The sequence below is a fragment of the Globicephala melas genome, chromosome 16, assembly GCF_963455315.2.
Source record: "Globicephala melas chromosome 16, mGloMel1.2, whole genome shotgun sequence".
Lineage (NCBI taxonomy): Eukaryota > Metazoa > Chordata > Mammalia > Artiodactyla > Delphinidae > Globicephala > Globicephala melas.
The window spans coordinates 21981061-22007095 of NC_083329.1; the positions used below are offsets into that span (position 1 = coordinate 21981061).

At 41.1% G+C, this 26035-nt stretch overlaps 1 protein-coding gene across 9 annotated transcripts in view; it reads left to right on the forward strand.

The window, feature by feature from the left end:
* Positions 1 to 26035, forward strand: part of LOC115844941 (VPS10 domain-containing receptor SorCS1) — a 790264-nt gene that overhangs the window by 575712 nt on the left and 188517 nt on the right. For all 9 annotated transcript variants that reach the window (XM_060285969.1, XM_060285968.1, XM_060285966.1 and 6 more), the window contains one exon: positions 18566 to 18639. In XM_060285969.1, coding sequence (XP_060141952.1) covers positions 18566 to 18639 — 74 coding nt within the window. The remainder of the gene's footprint in view (positions 1 to 18565; positions 18640 to 26035) is intronic.

Genomic DNA, 26035 nt, shown 5'->3' on the forward strand with positions numbered 1-26035 from the left:
AATAAGCATTATAGACATTATGGAAACTTCATGCCAAATGGGCAGAGGGATACCTGTTATGTACAGTCACACCTTTTAAGCTTCTTACAAAACAGCAGTGAATCACTGTGGATGCCGTGAAGAATTCCACAGCATTTATACCAGGACCCCCAACATCTCACTCTCCATTATTTAGTTCTGTTATTTCTGTAATTAAGCAGTTGGCAAACCAAACATTCTGCTCCTTCCTTTTGTTTCTTGGCATTTGGAAACCAAGCAGCCAGGAGAACAGAGGTACAGAGCTTCCACTTCCTTCCTTGTTTTTCCCCCACATTGTTGCCTCAGTACAGGAAACCACCCAAGGAAGGCTTAGCAGCAGGCCAAGTGTGCCAGATTACATCTTTATTTTAATTTGGCAATAAACTAGTGTACAAACTGTGCTATGAAACATTGCCTCCAGTGGCATCTCTCAGTCTGTCTCAAACACGTCACTAAACATGGTGTGTTGGGAGACAGTGGAAATGAGTGAAAACAAAACACAGATGTGACTGAAAGAAAAACACAGGAGAAATGTGTAAGAATAAGCATCTACCTCAGCTCTGCTGACCATCCTGGGGCTCTGGGCTCGGGGCCTCTCTGTTAGGGGTTACACTGCGGAGCGAATTGTATAGGGGCGAGTCTGCAATGTTGTGAAGCCAACGTGAACGCTCCTGGGACTCAGAGTGCCTCACAGCTGGGGAGGAGAGACCCCCTTGCTCGGCTTATCCAGGCGACAAGGCCTCTCCTACAGATGTACCTGCTGGCCCTGACCATAAGCAGGAGGGTCCACGTTCTCCAGTCCTCCACAGTGAGCTTTTTCTCCCCACTCTGGGTGCCCAAGTCCTTCTAGACCGTGGACTCGGTTCCTACACAGATAAGCAAGCAACTAACTGAACACGGCGGCTGGGTCTGGGTTGTGGGAAACTGGAGAGGAGGTGTTCATTCAGGAGGGTGGGGTGTGGTGGGGGGTCTTCGTGAGCTCCAGCCTGCTGTTCTTGCCACCGAGGATGGCTCATTCAATGTCACCAGACTTTTCAGAGTTTTTCGAGAGAAGTAATCCTGCTTTGTTTGAGATATGACATTTTAAAAACTTAAAACAGAAAGCCGTGCAGGGCAAGTCAACCTCATCTGCTGCCTTGTCTTAGTACCCAGATCACCTTTTTGCTGATTTCTCTGTCTTTCCCATTATCTTTGTTTTTCTCCTGTTCATGGATCTTCCTGTCAGTTTTATTTCAGGAAAAGTTCCATTGTTTTGTGAAGTAAAAAAAAAAATGCATGCAAATGAGTGATTAATTCTGTGGAGGGAGGACAAAACCCTTAGGACAGTTTGGTGGGTCACCCTTCATTTTGCGGCAGTTCTAGAATATTCATGAGTTTGTGTTGTCTCACTTGTTCTGGAGCACTATGAGTCAGCAGTCCAAGTAATACCATGTGGGAGCTTGTAGGAGCTCTGTTCTCCTCTATATTCCAAAGTATCAAAGTTTATGAAAGAAAGAAGAAATCCTAAGGCTTGCACGGTGGCCTCACCTTCAGTATTTTGGTAAATATGTGTAAGATACACTTAAAACCAAAACATGGCTTTAAAGGAGGAAAGCACGTTTTCATAAGGAAACCCTATTCACAAATAATTGAAACCCTAAATATTAACAGCGGCATTCTCTGTATAAATGAAGGCAGAGTTTGAGTTAAAATCATATATTGATAGAAAAGGAAAATTATACTGCCAGTGTGTTTGAGAGCATACAATAGAATTTTAGTAACTTGCATAAAAGTAAATTTTTAAAAGAAGAACTGCTTTTAGCTTTCTCCCTTCTTTCTTTCTACCAGTCCTGCAATTTTACTTAAACAGTTTCATATACATTTCTTTAACAAAATAGAAAAAAAGAACACAACTTTCTTTTTAATCTTTCCTACTTTTCCTGACTGAGCACTAAAAGATGGCCATTGTTTATCACGACAGCTCTGAATGCCAGGAATTCTCTGGGAAATAATGACTGCTTGATATAAGGGAAGAGATGTCAGCATTTTCCCAAACTCAGTCATATTGGTTTCTCACCAGCAATAGACAGCGCAGCAAGTGAGGCAGGAACATCAGCTCTCTGTCAGGCCCTCCAAATGGCCATGTGACCTTCAGCAGGTCATTTAACTTTTAGAGTTTCGCCAGCTGTGAAGTGGAAGCAATAACGGTACCTGGCTCACAGGACTGTTTGAGGGTGCTGTGATAATGTATGTAAAACACTCAACACAGAACCTGGCACATGGCTAGCACCACGTGAATGCCAGCCAATGTATTATTCAAAGACCTAGGAGAGAGCCACCTGGTGTGGCATAACTAGGTTTAGACGCAAGGCTTCCTTAGCCGTAATCCGGTGTCTTCCCCATACGTGACGTTATACGTATTTAGCCAATGTTGAATATCCTCTTAGACAATCACTAAAAGGTACCACTGAACCAGAATGAACAGAGCAAGCAAGAACCAATATATGGTACTCAGAAATATTATTGATTATAATAACAATAAGCCATTACATATTAAAGTATTTGCCTTTACAGCAACTCTGTTTGTTTTTGAGTAGACCTAGCATCCCCTTAATGTCAAAAGGGCAAGATTGAAATAAAAGATAAATGGATCCTTCAAATTCAACCCCCTGGGGATATTCAAATGATTTCTGCACAAGCACAAACACTTAGGAAGCCGATACCTACCTAATGCCATCACGTTTCCCAAGGCACTACATTAAAAGGCACTCAGTTATTCATAAGAAATATGTGGAACGGTATATACCATGCTTTGGCAAGATTTCCATGTGCTTGAAATTTCCCAATGTCAGAGCTGATTTCTAATCTCATGAATATGTAAATAATTTAAGTATTCAAGTACAAAACTGGCAATTAGAGTGGAAACCAGGGAGCTTGCTGAACGTCAACCCCAATGCTTGTTTATAAAACAAATTCTCCAGCTGAAATGCCATCTTATGCAAACGAGGAAGGCCTGTGTTCACTTTAGCTAACTTGTTTAACCAGGTTGTATCATTATTTTTCAATTGCTACCTGAAGCAGTTTGATCTACCTGTTCCCAAATTTGAACGAAATGAGCTACAAGAATAAGGAGAAATGGACATTTTTGAATGAGTGATTGGGGTTAAGGTTTGGACAGATAGAATTATGCTTTTTGGTAGCTATTTAAACTTTGAAGTAAATTACATTTTTGCTTGTGCAATTTTTTAGCCAGTTATTTTGATGTATTCTACCCACCGACACTTGTCTAAATGGATTAAGATGCCTCCTTAATCCAGGCGCCAGTCTGGGAAGGTTTGAAGGACACTTGACATCCTAAGAGGGCATGGACCTTTTTCTTAACTGAGCTCGAGGGATATCCAGAAAAAAACTATCTCTGAGTGTGGCCCTTTAGAATCTAGTAATGGTAACATTTTCTTGTATCCTGCTTTGTCAAGCATGGCTGCTGCCAGCAGTGTTGCCAAGGAGGGGAGTGGTTTGAGAAGGAGGGAGTCTTGGCCTTGTAAGTAGACATATTTTGTGAAGTTATGACTCTGTAGGTTTCATACTAAAAATTTTTTTTAAATGTTATCTTTTCCAACTTCCTCCCTTCAGTACAATAGGATATTGTAAGTTCAAATTACACATGGCACATGAGGTATTCCAAGAGATCCAGAGGCCCAGCCAGGATCTCATAGCTGGCAAGAGGAAGAGAAACCAGAAGTCAGCTACCCTTCTAAAATGACCAGGTCCCTTTACTGAGCTAGACCCTTAATATAAAATACTATGAGATGGCTTTCCCAGGACTTCCAGATGGGAGAATTACCCTCCTCACCTCCCTTTCCCACACCCATCCTCGCTTGCTCTTTGGCCCCTTTCTACACCTCCTTTTCCCTTCAAGTGAGAAAAGCCTAGTTCCCGAGCCGGTGGAATGGGTTCCCTCGCCCCTGCTGCTCCCACCTGGGTCCCCCCTCCAGCCATCGCTACTGCCACCACCTCGGTTCCGTTCAATCGATTTTTGCTGCATGTCAACACTTATTACCAAAGAAGTGATACATTTCCTCACCGCCCTCCTGTTCTCTTTGTGAACAACAACATGCATTTTCCAAGAAGTTAAGTGAAACTAAGGATCCAGTTGGTGGCCACTGAACAGAGCGAAGGGTTGGGTCCTCTAATCTTCACGAGCAACAAGGACATTTAAATCATAATGAATGGTTCAAGTACTAATATCCCACTACTCCAGGTAAATAGTTAAGAAGAACATAGGCCTCAATTCAGTATTTATCGATATAAAGGATTCTTGCCAGAATGGTGAGTTCAGTCAGTGTATTAACATTTTTGGATTACAAAGTATAATCTGACTATGAATAGCAGGTGATTAATATACCAGAATAATACTATCAGAATCAGAGTGGATAAGAATGGTTTTTTGGGCCTGCATGCCTGCCCTCTTGCTGTGCTCCTGATTAAAGAAATTAGTCCTTCCTTTCCAACTTAGTCCCTGGAAAGAAGTTTCAGCCTGAGAGCTTGTGGGATCTTAGTTCCCAGGGCGGAGGTTGGGCCCAAGCTTCTGCAGTGGGAGCTCTGAGTCCAAACCACTGGACTAACAGAGAACCTCACACACCAGGGAATATCAATCGGAGTGAGGTCTCCCAGAGGTCTTCATCTCATCACCAAGACCCAGCTCTATCCAACTGCCTACAAGCTCCAGTGCTGGACATCTCAGGCCAAACAACCAGTAAGACAGGAAAGCAGCACCAACCATCAGAAAAAAAAAAAAAAAAAAGAAATGACAAAAAAAAATGTTGCAGAGGAAGGAGCAAGGTAAAAACCTACAAGACCAAATAAATGAAGATGAAATAGGCAACCTACCTGAAAAAGAATTCAGAATAATGATAGTAGGGGTGATCAAAACTCTCAGAAACAATGGGGAAAATACAAGAAACATTTAACAAGGATCTAGAAGAACTAAAGAGTAAACAAACAGTGATGAACAACACAATTACTGAAATTAAAAATACTCTACAAGGAATCAATAACAGAATAACTGAGGTAGAAGAAGGGATAAGTGAGCTGGAAGATAAAATGGTGGAAATAACTGCCAGGGAGCAGAATAAAGAAAAAAGAACCAGAGGAAATGAGGACAGCCACAGAGACCTCTGGGACAACATTAAATGCACCAACATTCAAATTATAGGCATCCTAGAAGAAGAAGAAAAAAAGAAAGGATCTGAGAAAATATTTGAAGAGATTATAGTCGAAAACTTCCCTAACATGGGAAAGGAAATAGTCAGTCAAGTCCAGGAAGCGCAGAGAGTCCCAACAGGATAAACCCAAAGAGAAACACGCCGAGACACATATTAATCAAACTATCAAAAATTAAATACAAAGAAAAAATATTGAAAGCGTCAAGGGAAAAGCAACAAACAACATACAAGGAAATCCCCATAAGGTTAACAGCTGATCTTTCAGCAGACACTCTGCAAGCCAGAATGGAGTGGCAAGATGTATTGAAAGTGATGAAAGGGAAAAACCTACACCAAGATTACTCTACCCAGCAAGGATCTCATTCAGATTTGACAGAGAAATTAAAACCTTTACAGATAAGCAAAAGTTAAGAGAATTCAGCACCACCAAACCAGCTTTACAACAAGTGCTAAAGGAACTTCTCTAGGCAGGAAACACAGGAGAAGGAAAAGACCCACAATAAAAAATCCAAAACAATTAAGAAAACGGTAATAGGAACATACATATCGATAATTACCTTAAATGTAAATGGATTAAATGCTCCAACCAAAAGACATAGACTGGCTGCATGGATACAAAAACAAGACCCATATATATGCTGTCTACAGCAGACCCACTTCAGACCTACGGACACAAACAGACAGAAAGTGAGGGGATGGAAAAAGATATTCCATGCAAACGGAAATCAAAAGAAAGCTGGAGTAGCAATTCTCACATGAGACAAAATAGACTTTAAAGACTATTACAAGAGACAAAGAAGGACACTACATAATGATCAAGGGATCAACCAAGAAGAAGATATAACAATAGTAAATATTTATGCCCCCAACATAGGTGCACCTCAATACATAAGGCACATGCTAGCAGCCATAAAAGGGAAAATCAACAGTAACACAGTAATAGTAGGGGAATTTAATACCCCACTTTCACCAGTGGACAGATCATCCAAAATGAAAATAAATAAGGAAACACAAGCTTTAAATCATACATTAAACAAGATGGAAATAATTGATATTTATAGGACATTCCATCCAAAAACAACAGGATACACTTTATTCTCAAGTGCTCATGGAACATTCTCCAGGATAGATCATATCTTGGATCACAAATCAAACCTTGGTATATTTAAGAAATTGAAATCATATCAAGTACCTTTTCTGACCACAACGCTATGAGAATAGATATCAGTTACAGGAAAAAAACTAAAAAATACAAACACATGAAGGCTAAACAATATGCTACTAAATAACCAAGAGATCACTGAAGAAATCAAAGAGGAAATCAAAAAATGCCTAGAAACAAATGACAATGAAAACACGATGACCCAAAACCTGTGGGATGCAGCAAAAGCAGTTCTAAGAGGGAAGTTTATAGCAATACAATCCTACCTCAAGAAACAAGAAACATCTCAAATAAACAACCTAACCTTACACATAAAGCAATTAGAGAAAGAAGAACAAAAAACCCCAAAGTTAGCAGAAGGAAAGAAATCATAAAGATCAGATCAGAAATAAATGAAAAAGAAACAAAAGAAATAATAGCAAAGATCAATAAAATTAAAAGCTGGTTCTTTGAGAAGATAAACAAGATTGATAAACCATTAGCCAGACTTATCAAGAAAAAAAAGGGAGAAGACTCAAATCAACAGAATTAGAAATGAAACAGGAGAAGTAACAACTGACACTGCAGAAAAACAAAGGATCATGAGTGATTACTACAAGCAGCTGTATGCCAATAAAATGGACAACCTGGAAGAAATGGACAAATTCTTAGAAAAGCACAACCTTCCGTGACTGAACCAGGAAGAAATACAAAATATAAACAGATGAGTCACAAGCACTGATATTGAAACTGTGATTAAAAATCTTCCAACAAACAAAGGCCCAGGACCAGGCGGCTTCACAGGCGAATTCTACCAAACATTTAGAGAAGAACTGACACCTATCCTTCTCAAACTCTTCCAAAATAGAGCAGAGGGAGGAATACTCCCAAACTCATTCTATGAGGCCACCATCACCCTGATACCAAAACCAGACAAAGATGTCACAAAAAAAACTACAGGCCAATATCACTGATGAACATAGATGCAAAAATTCTCAACAAAATACTAGCAAACAGAATACAACAGCACATTAAAAGGTTCATACACCATGATCAAGTGGAGTTTATCCCAGGATGCAAGGACTCTTCGGTATATGCAAATCAATCAATGTGATACCCCATATTAACAAATTGAAGGATAAAAACCATATGATAATCTCAATAGATGCAGAAAAAGCTTTTGACAAAATTCAACACTATTTATGATAAAAACTCTCCAGAAGGTGGGCATAGAGGGAAATCACCTCAGTATAATAAAGGCCATATATGACAAACCCACAGCCAACATCATTCTCAATGGTGAAAAACTGAAACCATTTCCACTAAGATCAGGAAAAAGACAAGGTTGCCCACTCTCACCACTATTATTCAACATAGTTTTGGAAGTTTTAGCCATGGCAGTCAGAGAAGAAAAAGAAATAAAAGGAATCCAAATCAGAAAAGAAGTAAAGCTGTCACTGTTTGCAGATGACATGATACTATACATAGAGAATCCTAAAGAAAACTACTAGAGGTAATCAATGAATTTGGTAAAGTAGCAGGGTACAAAATGAATGCACAGAAATCTCTTGCATTCCTATACACTAATGATGAAAAATCTGAAAGAGAAATTAAGGAAACACTCCCGTTTACCACTGCAATAAAACAAATAAAATACCTAGGAATAAAGCTACCTAAGGAGACAAAAGACCTGTATGCAGAAAACTATAAGACACTGATGAAAGAAATTAAAGATGACAGAAACAGATGGAGAGATGTTCCATGTTCTTGGATAGGAAGAATCAACATTGTGAAAATTACTATACTACTTAGAGCGATCTACAGATTCAATGCAATTCCTATCAAACTACCAATGGCATTTTTTCCAGAACTAAAACAAAAAGTTGCACAATTTGTATGGAAACACAAAAGACCCTGAATAGCCAAAACACTCTCGAGAAAGAAAAACAGAGCTGGAGGAATCAGGCTCCTGGACTTCAGACTATACTACAAAGCTGCAGTAATCAAGACAGTGTGGTTCTGGCAGCAGAACAGAAATATAGATCAATGGAACAGGATAGAAAGACCAGAGATAAACCCACACACAATATGGTCACCTTATCTTTGATAAAGGAGACGAGAGTATACAATGGAGAAAAGACAGCTTCTTCAATAAGTGGTGCTGGGAAAACTGGATAGCTACATGTAAAAGAATGAAATTAGACCACTCCCTAAAACCATACACAAAAATAAACCCAAAATGGATTAAAGACCTAAATGTAAGGCCAGACACTATCAAACTCTGAGGAAAACATATGCAGAGCACTCTATGACATAAATCACAGCAAGATCCTTTTTGACCCACCTCCTAGAGAAATGGAAATAAAAACAAAAATAAACAAATGGGACCTAATGAAACTTCAAAGCTTTTGCACAGCAAAGGAAACCATAAACAAGACGAAAAGACAACCCTCAGAATGGGAGAAAATATTTGCAAATGAAGCAACTGACAAATGATTAATCTCCAAAATATACTAGCCTGTCATGCAGCTCCATACCAAAAAAAAAAAAAACAACCAAATCCAAAAATGGGCAGAAGACCTAAATAGTCGTTTCTCCAAAGAAGATATACAGATTGCCAACAAACACATGAAAAGATGCTCAACATCACTAATCATTAGAAAGATGCAAATCAAAACTACAATGATGTGTCACTTCACACCAGTCATAATGGCCATCATCAAAAAATCTACAAAGAATAAATTCTGGAGAGGGTGTGGAGAAAAGGGAACCCTTTTGCACTGTTGGTGGGAATGTAAATTGATGCAGCCACTATAGAGAACAGTATGGAAGTTCCTTAAAAAACTAAAAATAGAACTACCATACGACCGAGCAATCCCACTACTGGGCATATACCCAGAGAAAATCGTAATTCAAAAAGAATCATGTACCACAACGTTCATTGCAGCACTATTTACAATAGCCAGGACATGGAAGCAACCTAAGTGTCCAGCAACAGATGAATGGATAAAGATGTGGCACATATATACAATGGAGTACTAGCCATAAAAAGAAACGAAATTGAGTTATTTGTAGTGAGTTGGATGGACCTAGAATCTGTCATACAGAGTGAAGTAAGTCAGAAAGAGAAAAACAAATACCATATGTTAACAAATATATATGGAATCTAAAAAGAAAAATTGGTTCTAAATGAACCTTGGGGCAGGACAGGAATAAAGGCACAGATGTAGAGAATGGACTTGAGGACATGGGGAGGGGCAAGGGTAAGCTGGGACGAAGGGAGAGAGTAGCATTGATGTATATACACTAGCAGATGTAAAATAGCTAGCTAGTGGGAAGCAGCTGCATGGCACAGGGAGATTAGCTTGGTGCTTTGTGACCACCTAGAGGGGTGGGATAAGGAGGGTGGGAGGAAGCCGCAAGAGGGAAGGGATATAGGGATATACGTATGCATATAGCTGATTCACTTTGTTATACAGTAGAAACTAACGCAACACTGTAAAGCAATTATACTCCAATAAAGATGTTAAGAAAAAATTCTATGAGATAGAGTCACAAATTCTGATCTGAAAGGCTCTCACTCTCTTGACTTGCTTAATTGCAATGCCCGCCTGGCTGATCTAAGTATAGTCATGATGAGAAAATGTCCCAGAACAAGAAGACTTGTGATCCAAAGCCAGACAGCCTCAGCTACTCCAGGAAAGGCCATGCTAAGCAGTATCCAACCTCAGAGGCTGGGTACGTGGATGCATTGTTTAGGGTCCTTCTTTGGCTTCCTGAAAGTCAGGAGGAAAGAAGCAATAACAAGTTCTTCTCCTTGCCATTCCTCCTTTCCTCAGGGCCTGTGGACAGCTCAGGCTAGAGGCAATAATCAGCAGAAAGGGGAGAGTGTGAGAACTAGTATTGACCTTTTACTCTGTGGGAAGCTTTATGCCAGACTTTTCACATTGACACCTCAACTCTATTCTTACATGAAACATCAGATGTATCGTTATGCCAGTTAGAATTGGGGGAATCTGAGGCTCTGAAAGGTTAAGAAAAGTCCCAAGGTGGTTGGTAGAGCCAGGAGTCTTATCCAGGTTTGACCCTCTTCACTCAGTCCTCGCTGCACCAAAACGCTTGCCTCCCTACAAAAGCCATTGCGATCCTTTTCTTTTTTTCCTTTTCTTTAATTGCCAATTTTTTTTTCTATTTTTATGTAACCATCTTTCCACTCTCCAACCTACCGTGAGACCTATTCCCTCTGACAGATGCACTAGTACACATTTCAAGAGCTGAGTTTCACAGCAGAGAGAAAACTGTTGTTTGAAGATCACACAGCAGAGGAAGGGAGAGGGAGGGACCGGCAAGTCAGAGGGTCATTGCCCCTGGCTGCTTCCCAGGCAGCCAGCAGTCCCTTGTGAACCCTCAGACCAGCTTGTGACTGAAACACTGTGACCCCTGCTCATCTCTTCCAACCTTGCACCAGCTCTGGCCCCAGGGGTCTGTATGTAGAATCTCACCCTGCCCAGGTAAAATGACTGGAGCTTTCAGAAGTGACCCTCTCTGTAAGCTGGTGCAGTCACTATGGAAAACAGTCTGGAGATTCATTAAAAAACTAAAAATAGAGCTACCATATGATCCAGCAATCCCACTCCTGAGCATTTATCCAGAAAAGATGAAAACTCTCATTCAAAAAGATAAATGTGCCCCAGTGTGCATAGCAGCACTACTTAAGACAGCCAAGACATGGAAGCAACCTAAATGTCCATTGACGAATGGATGAAGAAGATGTGGTATACACACACATGCACACACAATGGACTATTTATTACTCAGCCATGAGAAAGAATGAAATAATGTCATTTGCAGCAACATGGGTGGACCTAGAGGTTATCATACTAAGAGAAGTAAGTCTGACCGAGAAAGACAAATATCATATGATATTACTTATATGTGGAATCTAAAAAAATGATACAAATGAAGTTATTTACAAAACAGAAACAAACAGACATAGAAAACAAACTTATGGTTACCAAAGGGGAAAAGGGGAGTGGGGGGAAGGATAAATTAGGAGTTTGGGATTAACAGATACACACTACCATATATATAAAATTGATAAGCAACAAGGTCCTACTATACATCACAGGGAACTATATTCAATGTCTTGTAATAACCTATAATGGAAAAGAATATGAAAAGGAATACATATATGTAAAAAGAATATGTATATGAAAAAGAATATATATATGCATATATATAACTGAACCACTTTGCTGTACACCAAAAACTAACACAACATTGTAAATCAACTATACTTCAATAATAAGTTAATTAAAAAGCAAAGATAAATAAAAAGAAATAAATCAGTAGTCCTTGGAATGATTAGATTAAATATCTGGATATTCCAGAAAAGCATCTAAAGCCCATCATTCAAATTTAAGACAAAATTTATAGTTCCCTGTGTGTATATAGCACAGGCAACTGTATTCAGCATCTTGCAAAAACCTATAATAGAAAAGAATCTGAAAAAGAGTATATATATATACACATTCACATATATATATATATATATATAGCTGAATCACTTTGCTGTACACCTGAAACTAACACAGCATTGTAAATCAACTATATTTCAATTTTAAAAAAATGTGACCCTCTCTTACGCTCTACTTCTAGTCAGATTTTTTTCCTTTTAAAATTTTGTTTATTATTGTTGTTGTTATTGTTGTTGTTATTGCCTTTCCTCCTTCCCACACCCAGGGGCCCTGACTCACCCAGGCACCCATCTCTTCCCTGCCCTGATACAGTCACCTTCTAACTGATCTCTCTCCTCTGTTCCATCTTCACATGGCTAATGGATCCATCTTAACAGAGGCACACTTCCAGTTATGTCCCAAGTGACAGTTTTCTCCTCCTGCTTATTTTTGTCTCTCAAAACCTGCTGAGCTTCATCATATATTCATTTAAATAATGGGATGATTACATGGTTATTGAGGGCTATTCATTTTTTCCCATCAGTGTCTTGATATTGGGGATCTGTGATACAGATCCTTACTAGCTTCTAATTATTTTACTTATCTTCCATTTATTTCCATATCTATATTATAGGAGCTTTAAGGCCGAGAGTCCATTTGACATTTCCCTAAGTACCTCCAGACGTGGGAGCACAGGAAGAGTCCGTGAACTGAACTGGTCCACAGCCACATGTTGACCCTTGTGGCCCAGCCAGCCCCAGTTCCATATGTCGAATCCCCCAAGCCTGCCTCAAAGTGCCAAACACAACTATGGGGTATGTGACAGACTTCGGTGACAGCTGGGGAATGGCCAGTGACAGATTTGATAAATCCAGGCTTCAGAGAGATTGATGGAGCCGGTGACATGTCATCATTCCTGCTCTCTCTTCATCAGCAAAGCCTGAGCGCTCAGCCTTGGTGCCCTTGTATTTTGACCTTTGGGAACAGTCTCCATTAGCTCCCCGCAAGTTATGGTAGGATTGCATTCATCCAGTCTGCTCCCAGGCCATGTTTATAGCCTCTACTCCCACTTCACTTCCCTTTACGCACCTCCACCAAACTGGGTCTCTTGCAGTTGACAAAAGAAGAACAAAGATACCGCCCTAACCTTGGCTGCTCTGTTTATTTGCTCAGACTGACCCACTTGCCCTGGAACACTCTTTTCTCACATCTTCAAATTAAGAACTTTTTACTGTATTCCTAGTCCCACCTTGAAAGCTTTGGCAGATCCCCAGCTTCTTCCTGTCTTACATAAGCCACCATAACACTCTGAACAAAATATAACAACACTTACGATACTTTGTGTGTGATATCCCCTGAGAAGCTAGCTTTTTCTCTGGGGAACTTACATCTCTCGGGGTTTGGGGGAGCTGGTCTGGGATGGGTCATCATGGTTCTCTATCTCTCCCTGTACCCACCGGCCAAGGAGAAGGCTTGTGTCAGTGCTGGGTGGAGTTTTAGGTCCTTTATAATGTGATTTCCCCTAAGAGTGGGTGCTGGCTTCCTGTGCTGTGCAACTAGAGCAGCAGAGCTCATCTCTGAAGACCATGGATTTCTCTGGACTGATTTTCTTCCTATTAAGGCTGGGGGAGGAAGGGCTTGATATTTGCAATGCCTTGGGGGCTGGCATTAGAAATGTATTTGAAGTCCTCAAGGTCCCATCTCTTTCTTGCTAAAGAATGCAGTAACAGCAGTGAGAACTGGAGAGGCATGAGGTGGAAGAGTGCTTTGCACCCAGGCCATCCGCAGGGCGATATTAGGATGAAGCAAATCAAATAGAACTGGCAGGGTTTTCTGTCAGCCTTTTCAGGAAGCGCAGTTTGCAAGCCTCCTGCCTCTAAAATGTTAAGGGCAGAGAAGGAAAGGGGAGGGAGCAGGCAACCTTGAAAAGAACCAACTGCAAGAAGTGTTCCTCCAACAAGGAAACTTCTGCAGGAGCCCACGTGGGGGAGACCTAGGGACCTGCCTCCTGATGGGAAAGTCACCGTGGGGACCTTTGTGGTGAAAGCATCCAATCCCATCAACCAAAGACTGAAACATGCTGTCACTCTTACCTTCTATCAAATGGTGTCCTTGCACCAATTTCCTAGCTGCAAAAGAAAATTCCTAATGTGTACCTATCTAACAATCTAAAATGAGGGGCTGCACTGATCTGATTCAGAACTGTTGAGAAGACTTTTTGGAGACAGTGGTGCTTGCAAGCTTTTGCATTAACACAAGGAAGTGGAATTTCTATTCAAAGAAAGATGCCACTCTGCTAGGGATTCAACCAAAATGTGAATGGTAAGAAGATGGAAAATGAAAGTTGGAAACAGCTGCTCTCATACCCCACTTCTTTCAGCCCATCTTAATCTGCTATAGTTTAGGTATCCTGAGCAAAGTCAATGAATCTCACTTTTGCCCACCTCCAAGCTATTTGTCCTGCTGTGGCCTCTCTCTTTATTCTCCCTTGGAACCTGTGCCCCTCAGCCAACTTGCAGCCCTCTGGAGCATGACAACAGAGATGATTGTACAATTGGTTAAAAGCTCCTAATAAAACAAACCCTTGAAATTGAATCCTTTGCAATTAACTGTATTTTTATCTGCACTCTTCTTATAGCAGACAAAGGCAGATGGCAAGAAAACAAGTCAATGTAAGTGATGTCAAAAAAAAAAAAAATAGGAGAAGGAAGGAAGAAAGGAAGGAAGGAAAAAAGAAAGGGACGGAGGAAGGGAGGAAGGATGGGCTAAATCTTCAGAGGAGGAGCATGGCAAGAAGTGTTGACAGCCCCAGACCAGCATAATAAGGAAGTAGAGGGTTGGGCCCTGAGGCTGCTAATAGGTCTTGAGCATAGATGAACAATGGGTTTGTGCCCATTAAGTTGTATCTACTGAGATGGGGAAGTGGTCTCAGCTAGTTTAGAGTGATTCTAAACAGGAAGGATTGTCTGCCCTGCATTCTTAGTTAACCAGAATCCTTCCTCCCTCCTTTTCTAAAATGTCTACTTCGTTTTTTCCCAATATTTTGTACCAGTGTTAGGAAAACAAAACAAAACTAAACCCCTCCAAGAATGGCCTTTGGGGGTTCATGACAGAGGGTTAGTAGATGAGCAGCGCTCTCCTAAAACTAGTAGAAATATTCTCTTCCTCCCCCTGATCTTTCTACCTCATTCGTTCTCTAGGCTTGGCACTGCTGGAGAAAGCGGCCGATGTCTTCTCTGATGTGACAGATAGTAATGATATTTCTTAGTTCTGTGTTCTGACAGAACTGAGAAACCTTGGCGCTGGAGAGAGACAGGGAGGGAAATAAATCTTACTTAGGTGCTGCCAACACTATGAATTTTATTAAAGGACATTGACTCGTTCTACACGGAAAGCCTTCCACTGGTGGCTGAGACAGTCATTGGGTAAAAAAGGCTTTGATCGCAGTTTTTAGTGGAGCAAAACTTTGCTGCCAGACTCTGCAGGTTTAATTAGCCCATTATCTTGGATGGCTGTGAGTTGTTTTCTTCTTTTCTTGGTATAACATCAGGCTGGACAATTAACTTCTTAGGGAGAAAAGGTTTGAAATAGTAGGTGAAGTGTATAGAGCAGCTCTGTCTAGGGGTGAATATTCAAGACCCTGCCTGCAAGTCTTTGCAAGTTTCAAATGTACTGATATTTATAGTTTTGTTTGTTGGTTTTAGGTACAGACCTCTAGCTATGGATCCATGGAAGTAAAACATATTCCTCTGCTAAATTACCTCTGTCTGTCCTTTGGGAAACCTGAGTGTTTTACTAGGTAGATCCATTGCTAGGTAATTTGCATGATGTAAAGTCAATAGTTTTTTTTTCTACCTGCATCATCTGCTATGTGCTAGGCGCTCTATAGACACAGAAGGATGGGATTCCAGACGCCTAAAAACTTTGTGATCTCATCAAAGAGGCAGTGAGTGATCTCAGCTATTTTAGAGTGATTTTAGATAGGAAGGAATTTCTGCCTTGCATTAATAAAAGGCTCTCTTGAAAGGCCACTAAGAAAGTTAACTATAAATATGTGGGCTACAGTTTGATAGCATTCCTTGTGCCGTAATGCTTTGGAAATGAGGCCACTGGGAAATCTCGGTGTGTAGGAGAGGGTTCATAGAGAAGATGTCCTCTGATCTGGACTGAAAAAGAAGACTGGCATTGAGGTAGGCAAGTCTTGAAGCCACCTCTGCCAGAGTGCGTAGCACCAGTGAAGGCATGGCAGGGGGCATGTGCCCATGCGTGAATGGAAAGGTGAGAAAGGGAGTCCGCTGACACTAAAGGGTACCTTTTGCGATAGGAAACTATAAAAGATGTCACTGAGCTAATAAGAGAGGCTTGGTTTATTGGATTGTTTGTACCCGCTGCTTGCGGGGCCTCTGGACGCTCACAAATAACAAAGCATCCCCTTGAAGAGGATAAAAACAAATATCATGGGACATGCCTGACTGCTCCACAGGTTCTGAATCCAAGCCTAGGGGGATCAATTAAAAAAGACATAGAAGAAAAACAATATATACACACAGATGCTGGAACCCAACAGTTCCTCACAGAGATGAATTCTGTGTAAAGGCAGAGATGGCAGTCCCTTGGTGTAGCCTTAGGAGAGCTCAGAGTTTATATATGATTTTCAGAATATATGTGGCGAGTCTAGCCTTCACAGAGAATTATTATTATTTCAAACCACCCTGATTCTCTTACATTTGCATAAATCTTTGTATATAAATATAGGTATTAACATACATTTATAAATAGATATAGGCACACACAGTGGTGTGATCTCTGTTTCCTTTAAACTTGTAGAAAGCAGTGCAGCTCTGGGTTTCAATTAAAAAAGATGGTGCAAGGGGAGAGGAAGTATCAGACACTCCGGATCAAGTGCTTGCTGTTGTAATCCAAGTCTGAATATTAAAATGCAAGTGTTCAGGACATGCTGGGAAACAAGAAGCAGGACGTGCACCCTCTGGCTGCTTGGGTTCTGAATCAAGAGGGAGGATGTTGTCTTATCTTCTGTCGTCTCTAGGAGGGGAGCTGTCTCCGCATTTCTCCTTGGTGCTCTTAAAATGAATCAAGCATGAAATGTACCCAGGAAACCTTTCTCCCTCAAGCATGATGGGGCAGAGAAAAATAATAAGGCTTGAAAGAAGAAGCCGCAGATTCTTCTTGGCCGGATGCCCAAATACTCTGTAGTTGGGGCCAAGGGAGCTGCTCGCTTTGGTAGCCAAATATTTCAGCCTGTTTTTGACTTCAGGATGTGTTCTGATCCAGTGGATACAATGTCGTAGTAGCAAGCTCTTCCAAGGGTCAGTAAGTACCCACTTGAGCTGACGTATTTCTTGGACGTGGCTGGTCCATCTGCAGCCTTGGTGAGTCACTTGGTGACTCATTTGACCCTTCACTGAGTGCTGGGGATGGAGAGGGAGGAAAGTCATAGTACTCAGTGCAGAGTGACTCACCATCCATTCACTGTGGGATTTGGCAAATGCAGTGGTGGACGACTGCGATGTGAGTGGGTTACAGACCAGGCACATAGGAAGGAGATGTTCCAAATGATACTTTTCGAATCAGCAGCCAAACGTCCATGGGAACCAGAATACCTGGAGTAATAGGAATCTCTGGGCTGCCATCAGAGGACACTTCTAGAGGCAGAAAAGGTTCCATGGTGCTCTAAAAATTACTGGAGAGGAGCAGGGGTATGGAGCAAGCCAGCAATGAAGAACGAGATGTAGGAGAAGAAAGACCTTTGGAGGGGAAGTATTTGGAGGGTTAGACCCTGTCTCTTGAGAAGTGTTTCCTTGCAGTTGCCCTTGGAAAGCACTGAAGCAGTGTAGCTACTGGACTTGGAATCTTCAATAACCATCAGTAACATGGCCATAATACTGGGAGTGATGGTGTGCGGATTAAATGAGGGAATGCAGGAGAAGCACTTGGATCATAGTAAGGCCTTAGTCCATGTGAGCTGCTGTTAGAGCCTGCTTCCTTTTTAAAAAACCAACACTGGCTCCTCTTCCCTGCAGGATTGATTCTGGTCTCCCTAACTTGGCCTTCAAAGCCTTTTTCAAGTTGCCCTCAACATTTTCATCTAAATTTATTTAGATAAGCCAGGCTTATTCATATACCGTCCCTGCATTTCTCACCTTTGACCCACGTTGTTCCCTTTGTGAGTAATGCCCGTCCCATTTTTGTCAGTTTGAATTCTGCCATTCATTCAGATCCCAGTTGACTCCCCACATATCTCGGAAGCATCCCTCATTGACTTCTGAGTCTCCTTCCTTTGCATTCCTTTATCACTGGTGCCATGCTCATTATTTCAGTCAGGTTTTGGCTATACTGTTGGCTTTCTGAGAGCCAGGTCTAGATTTCGGACTTCTTTGTATTCCAGACAACAGTCTGCCTATGCTGGGGCCAGCGGTACAGCTCACCAGGCAAAACGGGGTATGAATCCCAGTTCACTCTAATATTTAGTGGCATGTGATTTCCAACAAATCACTTAATCTTTGTGAGCTTCAGTTTGCTCAACTGTAAAATGGGCATATTAATGTCTGCCTTGCAGAATGTACATGGGGAGTAGAACTGATATGCAGGGCACTCATCTGGCATAGAATGGGTGCTAAATAAATGGTAGATATTATTATTGTTAATAATAATAATCCAGTGAACTGATGTTTGTGCATTCAGTGTACCGTAAAGTCGTGGTGTTGAATACTTTCTGTTGTCCACAGTTATACAGTTCTGCTGAATTTGGGAGAAGGTGGCAGCTTATCCAGGAAGGGGTCATACCGAACAGGTTCTACTGGTAAGTCTCACTCTATTTTCTAGCACATTTAGGATATCACCTGTGAAAATGAGCATTGGAATCTTTTCCTCACCCAGAACTCTCACGTGAATTCTGTTCTTATTGGGTTAGGCACACATCCCCTAGGGCAGAAGGTGACATTGGGGTGGTAAACATCTTAAGGGAATGTTAAAGCAGTGTCATAAATCACTTCACAAACCCAACATAGATAACTGAGATTAATGGACAACAGGGGCTTTGTAACTCTTGTTTTGTTATATTTTGATGAGACTTTGAGACAGACACTTAAGAACATTTTAATAGTGACTTTTATTACTAAAAGCATGATATACACATATACGGCATGTTCATATAAAGGTTTTCAGTATAAATAAGTAGATCTTATTTAGTCTAAAAGCAGATCCTCTTCCCATTCCTGCTTTCAAGTCTTCTAGACATTCTCATCATCATATGGGATGCAACCATTGTTTTTACTTCTTCTTCCATAAATGTTCTCTGAATTACTAAATACGTGTAAATATAAATATTAGTAATTGTTTTTTCTTAGTCAGCTTTGACTGCTATAACAACATACCATAGACTGGGTGGCTTGAACAACACAGAAAAGAAGGAGGGAAAGAAAGTAATATTCTCTTTTTTTTTTTTTTTTTTAACCTTCTGAGCCCATCCCCCTGGTTAAATTAGAGGTGGCCTCCCTCCCTGGGTTACTACAATTGAAAAGAAGGGATAATACAAGTTCCTTTTAGCTTCTGAGTTTCCAAGGGCCTAGATCCCAGCAAAATAAGAACAAAGTACAAAGTATTCTAGTGTAATGTTGACATTACTTATCAATCCCTTTTGAATTTACAACCTAAACCCTATGAAAGACGTGATTCTGCCTTATCCTAATTTATCTAATCTGCCTATGGAAAAGGCATCTAGGTTGTTTCCAGACTTCTGCTAGTATAAACAGTGCCCTGCAGAACTAGCTCAGAAAAGAGTTTAAATATCCCTTGTTCACATCACTGAGAATCATTGGCACAATGACCTTTTAGGAGCCAATGAGCTTCCTGCAGCCAGGACAGTAAAAGTTGTCTCCCCTTTACTCCTCCTGAAATCACACTGCCTCTCACCATGCCTTGGGACTTCCACGTACCTAATAGCTTCCCCCACCACTCCAATTCTCTCACTTCTAAGAGGAATGCATTTTTATCTTTCTTATTTTCAAACACTGCCCTAAGACCCTGTGGGATTTGAAAGCCAGAGAACAGATAAATCTCTTGAAACACTAGTGAAACTGCCTGAAAAAGTAAAAGACAAGTCATTTGCAAACAAACTGGCTCAAAGCTAACACACAGAGACTTCTATATGGAAAGATACTTTCTCTTCCCGCATCACAGAGACATTGATAACTAAATAGGGTTTCTGTTGCTCAGAACTTATTCACCTCTTCCCTGCTGCTCCCACTCAGGAATGGCTGAAGCTTTGTTTTTGGCATCTAAGTTGGATGCCCTTCTCCAGGAATTCAGTTGTAGCTGTCACTGCATCTCCCTTCTCTGATCAGCATTTCTTCTCTTCCTCACTTCCTCATTCTGTCCCTTATTCATGAGATACCTTGCATCTCCATGTGTTTTGCCTGTAAATTATAAAGTCACTTTTTGGAAAGCAGGTCCATATTTTTTTTCTCTTTTACTGGGTGTTATACGTTCATAGAAAGGCCTCAGAGAATAAATAAATAAAAGACCAAACTAAATTAATGTGGTTCCCCTGGTTTAACCTGGAAATGAAGTTGATGCTTTGCCAGTGAGAAGGTATGAGGGACCAATCATTCCTTAAGTCCTGCTTTCAAGTGACTGAATATATCTGCATGTGGACCCAGCAATTGAAGGCAGAAAGTTGCAGTTCTCAAATGACTGGAGAGAAGTTTGTTCCAACCAATAGAAACAAAGAAAAACATTGACCAAAAGAACCAAAAAAAAAAAAAACCGGATGAGAGAATTTCCCATGTTAAGCGGTACATGGTACACAGTATCTTCTAGCTCACTGAAGGGCTTATTTACACACAGCTTTGGGAGGTGAACAAATCCATCATTGCTTTGGCTGGTAGTAATTGAACCCATTCTTATCCGTTCTTGGAATGGGGTCCTTCTATCTGTAAGCCTGATTAGCAAAGCCCTTGTAACCAAATGTTATATCATTATCTTTATAAGAACTATACACATGATCATATATAAATTCTAATTAATCTGTCTGTTGAGTGAAATGAATGATACCCCTTCTCTGCTTCTGGGAATGGAGTCTTTCCATTCAAGTCCTGATATTGTGATAGTCGTTATTCAAACTTAAGCAATTTAATCCTCAGAACGATTCCATGAAGTAAGCGTTGCATTCTCATCCCTAACAGATCGGGAACTTTTGGCATGGAGAGGTCAAGTAATTTAGCCAAGGTCACACAGCCAAAAAGTGGCAGAGCCAGGATTCAAATGCAGGCAGAATGGCTTCAAAGCCCATGAGCTACTGAATTAGTGGACTCTACTGCCTAGGCCTCTTGGAATGTTTTTTCTGGGCTGCAGCTGTGAGCCCTAGAAATCTAGCCCATTCAGGCAGATGAGCAGAGGAAATTCAAAGCTCTTTTGGCCGCCATGCCTGTGTGTGTCTCTCTCCAGCTGGGCTTGGCAAATGGCCTCCTTGCGTTCTTTAAGCTAGGTTGTTTTTTCCAGAGAAAGCATGAGACCTTGTAAATTGCACAGTGAACACTGGCTGTTGATGAAATCTCTTGGTCTCTGGCCACATGGTCTGTATTTTCTGACTCTGAGCAACTTCCTAAGGCTGGCAGAAAAGGTGTCATTCAAAGCAGTATTTATTAGACTCCTGGAAATCGGTTGCTTCAAATTACATAAGAACTATAGGGCTATCTAGGATTATTCAGCGAGCTTAATTGAAAGAAGCTCTCATTAATCATTTCTGCTTGAAGCCTGGCTGTGGGAGTGTGGAGGTGACTAAGGGGAACTTTTCTAGTGCTAAATTGAATTGACGAGTGACCCTGGGTAATAATATAGCATTTCCCATGGAGAAAAATGAAGGTGAATTCATATCTTTTCCTCATCACCTAGTACACTTAAGAAATATCTTTATTTTGGGTGGCAGTAGTAATGCCACCCCTGGAAGTAATCAACGGCAATTGTGAAACAATTATGGAGTTTAACAGTTTATCCTTATATTCACGGTGGTTGTTGGTAGTACTATCATACTGACATACATATGAACTTTCTTCCAAGGAGTTTAAATTGCTTCCAAAACTGATTTACATGTTTAGGGCATCTTATAAAACATATTTGAGCACAATATTGCCCTTAATAGAATAGGTGTCTTTTTATTCAACTAACTGGTATAGCAGTCTTGTTCTTTACTATGTCAGAAATCAATTATACTGGGAGGCAGTACAGCCTGGAGGTTAAGGGGCTCAGAGATACTGAGATGTGAGTTCTAGCTTTGCCATTTACTAAGTAAGGGGGTCATGGGGAAGTTAAGTTCTGTGTGCCTCAGTTTTTTTCCCCTGTAAAGTGAAGATAATTAATACCTACTTAATCAAATGAGATGTTTCTTGTGAATTGGTTATATGCCTGGCATCTAAGAGTTGTATTAAGTTCCCACTGGCTAATAGTAGTATTATTAATAGTAGCTGACTTTTTTTTTTTTTTTTTTGCGGTACGCGGGCCTCTCACTGTTGTGGCCTCTCCCGTTGCGGAGCACAGGCTCCGGACGCGCAGGCTCAGCGGCCATGGCTCACGGGCCCAGCCGCTCCACGGCATGTGGGATCTTCCCAGACCGGGGCACGAACCCGTGTCCCCTGCATCGGCAGGTGGACTCTCAACCACTGCGCCACCAGGGAAGCCCAGTAGCTGACTTTTTATGTCTCTTAGTTTTGTTTCTCCCCCATGCTGGCTTCATCCTCAGGTCGCTTTCCCCATTCATAGCAATGATGGACATCATCAGCTTTGGTCTTACAACCTAACAGTTTGGAAGCTCCATCAAACCAGTCTGCCTCTTGCCTCATGTTTCCAGGGATTGAATCCCAGTAGTCTGCATTACTCTTGTAGGTCAGACACATAACTGAAATAAGAGATGGTGTTGAGTCCCAGTTAAACTGCATGGTTCAAGGTTGGAGGAGAGAGGATTTCTAAAAAGGAAAAAAAGAGAAAAAGGTTCTGTTATCATAAAATAGATGGACAGATTTTCATTACGGAAAAAATACAGATGGGAGAACTGAGTGCCAGCAAGATACTGTTCCATAAAAGGGATTCGTATTTGTTAATTAACTATATACAGTGGTCTGGGCACATGATAAATCGTGCCCTTTGATCCTCATAACAGGACTGTGAGGTAGGGATTTTTACTCTCGTTTTGATGAAATAGAAAAGTGATGTAGTTTACCCAACATAAAATGTAATACAGCCGGGTTTTGAAACTTGGTCTCTCTGGGTCCATGGCTCTTGCTTGCGATAGTAAAGATCAGCTCAAAACTCAAGACTTATTTTCCACCTGTATCCCCCATAATAACTGTTAGTTTAACAGTTGGATAGATAAGAGCCAACGTGCTGCATTTGACACTGAAGAAGAACAAGAAATGGAGGACCAATGTTAGCCAAATGCCCTGAATAAGTGAAGCTTTTGCCAGAAGCCAAGTTTACTGTTAGAGGTTGATGAACGTGGTTTGTTGGCATCTGATTCGAGTTTAGGACAAAGCAATGGAAGGCAGTTTTCGTTAGAAACCACTCAGTGATCTTCATCTATGCAAAAGACAAAGCAATCTTAGAACTGTTTCACTTAATTAAAAATACATTCAGATGTACCTTATTGATTATGTCGTTCTGACGTATAGGGGGCTGGCTGGAAACAGGGACAGCTGAATGGCGATAACATGTTTTCTGTGACAAATTCACACATGGAAAATTAAGAGTCGGCTCGACAATGAACCTGTTGTTATTCTGGAATGCCATCTTGTTTCAGTGGTATCCCTCAGGGGGCATAAGACAGCTGTATTATATAGCAGAGGGATATAGGGATACTTCCAGCTCCATCCTCAGTGTGTTTGAGCAAGTTTCCACATTCTCATTCATCCCCATTGTTCAATGCCAGTCAGTATGAATGACTTCCCATTGCACATCTTTGGCAACAAGTCCCATTTCTTGAGCACTTACTGTGTGCCAAGCTCTGTGCTGAGTGCTTTGCATATGTTGTTTTAAACAATCCTCAAATCAATGATGTGAAATGATTTATTGATCAAAACTCCGTCAAGACCTGTGATAGAAAAATGCAACCTCTTTTAAGAAAAAAAAAATTTAAAGCAGTATTGGCTCATGGATCTGATAAATCAGGTCTAACTTTTTCTAGACTCTACTTGATCCAGAGGCTCATTGAAGTCATCAGCTCTTTTTTCTTTCTTTCCTTTTGTTTCCAAAGGCATTTTTTTTTTTTTTTGCGGTACGGGGGCCTCTCACTGTTGTGGCCTCTCCCGTTAGCGGAGCACAGGCTCCGGACGCTCAGGCTCAGTGGCCATGGCTCACGGGCCCAGCCGCTCCGCGGCATGTGGGATCCTCCCGGACCGGGGCACGAACCCATGTCCCCTGCATCGGCAGGCAGACTCTCAACCACTGTGCCACCAGGGAAGCCCGGCATTTGTTTTTTTATTGAAGTATAATTGATTTACAGTGTTGTGTTGGTTTCAGGTGTACAGCAAAGTTATACATGAAGTCATCACTTCCTACCCAAGGTCCTCTCATCTAACCTCAGTCATAAGAGGCCGATCCATACACTTTGTTAATATATCCGGGTATAGTCAGAAAACACTCTGGGACTTAAAAAAGTTTCTCTCTGTGCTGATTCATGGCACTACTGCTCATCATCTAGTCCTTGTTGAATATTGCTGCCAAGCCAATTTCAGTATTTTATTTACCTTGTTGTTTGATAGCTTGTTTTATATTCACCAGGTCACCATGACCCTTCCTCTTCTTCCTTCAGATATGCTGGCATTCAACACAGCATCTTCAAGACTTCTAAGCCACTCACACCAAAGGGGCTTGGAGGGGATATGGCATGAGATGACTCTTGTCTCTTTCCCCAGATGGGTTTAATGGATTCAGTAACAAGAGAATTCTCTCGACTTTTCCTTTCTCAGATTTTGCAAACTGGAAATGGGGTGAAGTCTAATGATGTTACAAAAAAAAAAAACAAATATATATATGTATATATACATATATATGTAAAATGTAATGTATAAAGTAAAACTCTGTGCTATCAAAATAACTAGAAAATGTGATACTGTATTTGATAGTATTGGATTAGATAGGGTGTAAGGCTATTTTTTAAAGATACTCTGTCTCATCCTTCACCCACATCTATAAAACTAGTCATTTTCTGCAGAGAACTTCTTAAAAAACACCATCACTCGCTTTCAATTTTATGTGAGCTGGCAGTGGAACATCCCGCCACTCAAAATCAACTTTTTCTAGAGCTTCCGTATTTCTGTATTCCCTATATCCAGCCTCAGTGCCTTAGAGTCATATTCAACTCTGTTCTCTTACTCACTCTTTTTTTTTTTTAATAAATTTATTTATTTATTTTTGGCTGTGTTGGGTCTTTGTTGCTGCTTGCGGGCTTTCTCTAGTTGTGGTGAGCGGGGACTACTCTTCGTTGTGGTGTGCGGGCTTCTCATTGCAGTGGCTTGTCTTGTTGCAGAGCACGAGCTCTAGGCATGTGGGCTTCGGTAGTTGTGGTGCACAGGCTTAGTTGCTCTGTGGCATGTGGGATCTTCCCGGACCAGGGCTCGAACCTGCGTGCCCTGAATTGGCAGGCGGATTCTTAACCACTGTGCCACCAGGGAAGCCCTCTTACTCACTCTTAAATCTTTGGGTTTCCAAGTCCCATTGGTTCTACTTCAGGGAGGTTATATCTGTCCACCTCCTCTTCCACCCTCCCTAGCATTACACTGGTTCAGCATCCCCCCCACTAGGAATAGTGAAAAGGCCCCTCCATCCATCCCCTCATATCGTAACTACTGCCAAAGGAATCGTGTAAGCATTTCCCTGATCGAGTGTTTGCCCCATTCCTCATTGCCTACAACATAAAATTAAAAAGAGTAAGAATGTAACCAGGTTCTTGCAAACCTGGGTTCAGATATATATTTTCTGAGCCAACCGCCATGCTCCTAGTTCTTTGTGCTAAATTCCAGGAGGCCAGATAAAAAGTCTAAGCACTGGTTGGTCTATGGAGCAGTCTATATCTCTTATCTCTATGGTTTTATACAACTCTTACCTGGGGATAAACTGTCCTTTTTTGTTTTTGCAGTGATTAATTTTAGCACCTACTGTGTATCAGGACAGTGTTGGTCTTTGAATGCAAAGATAATGTATGAGGG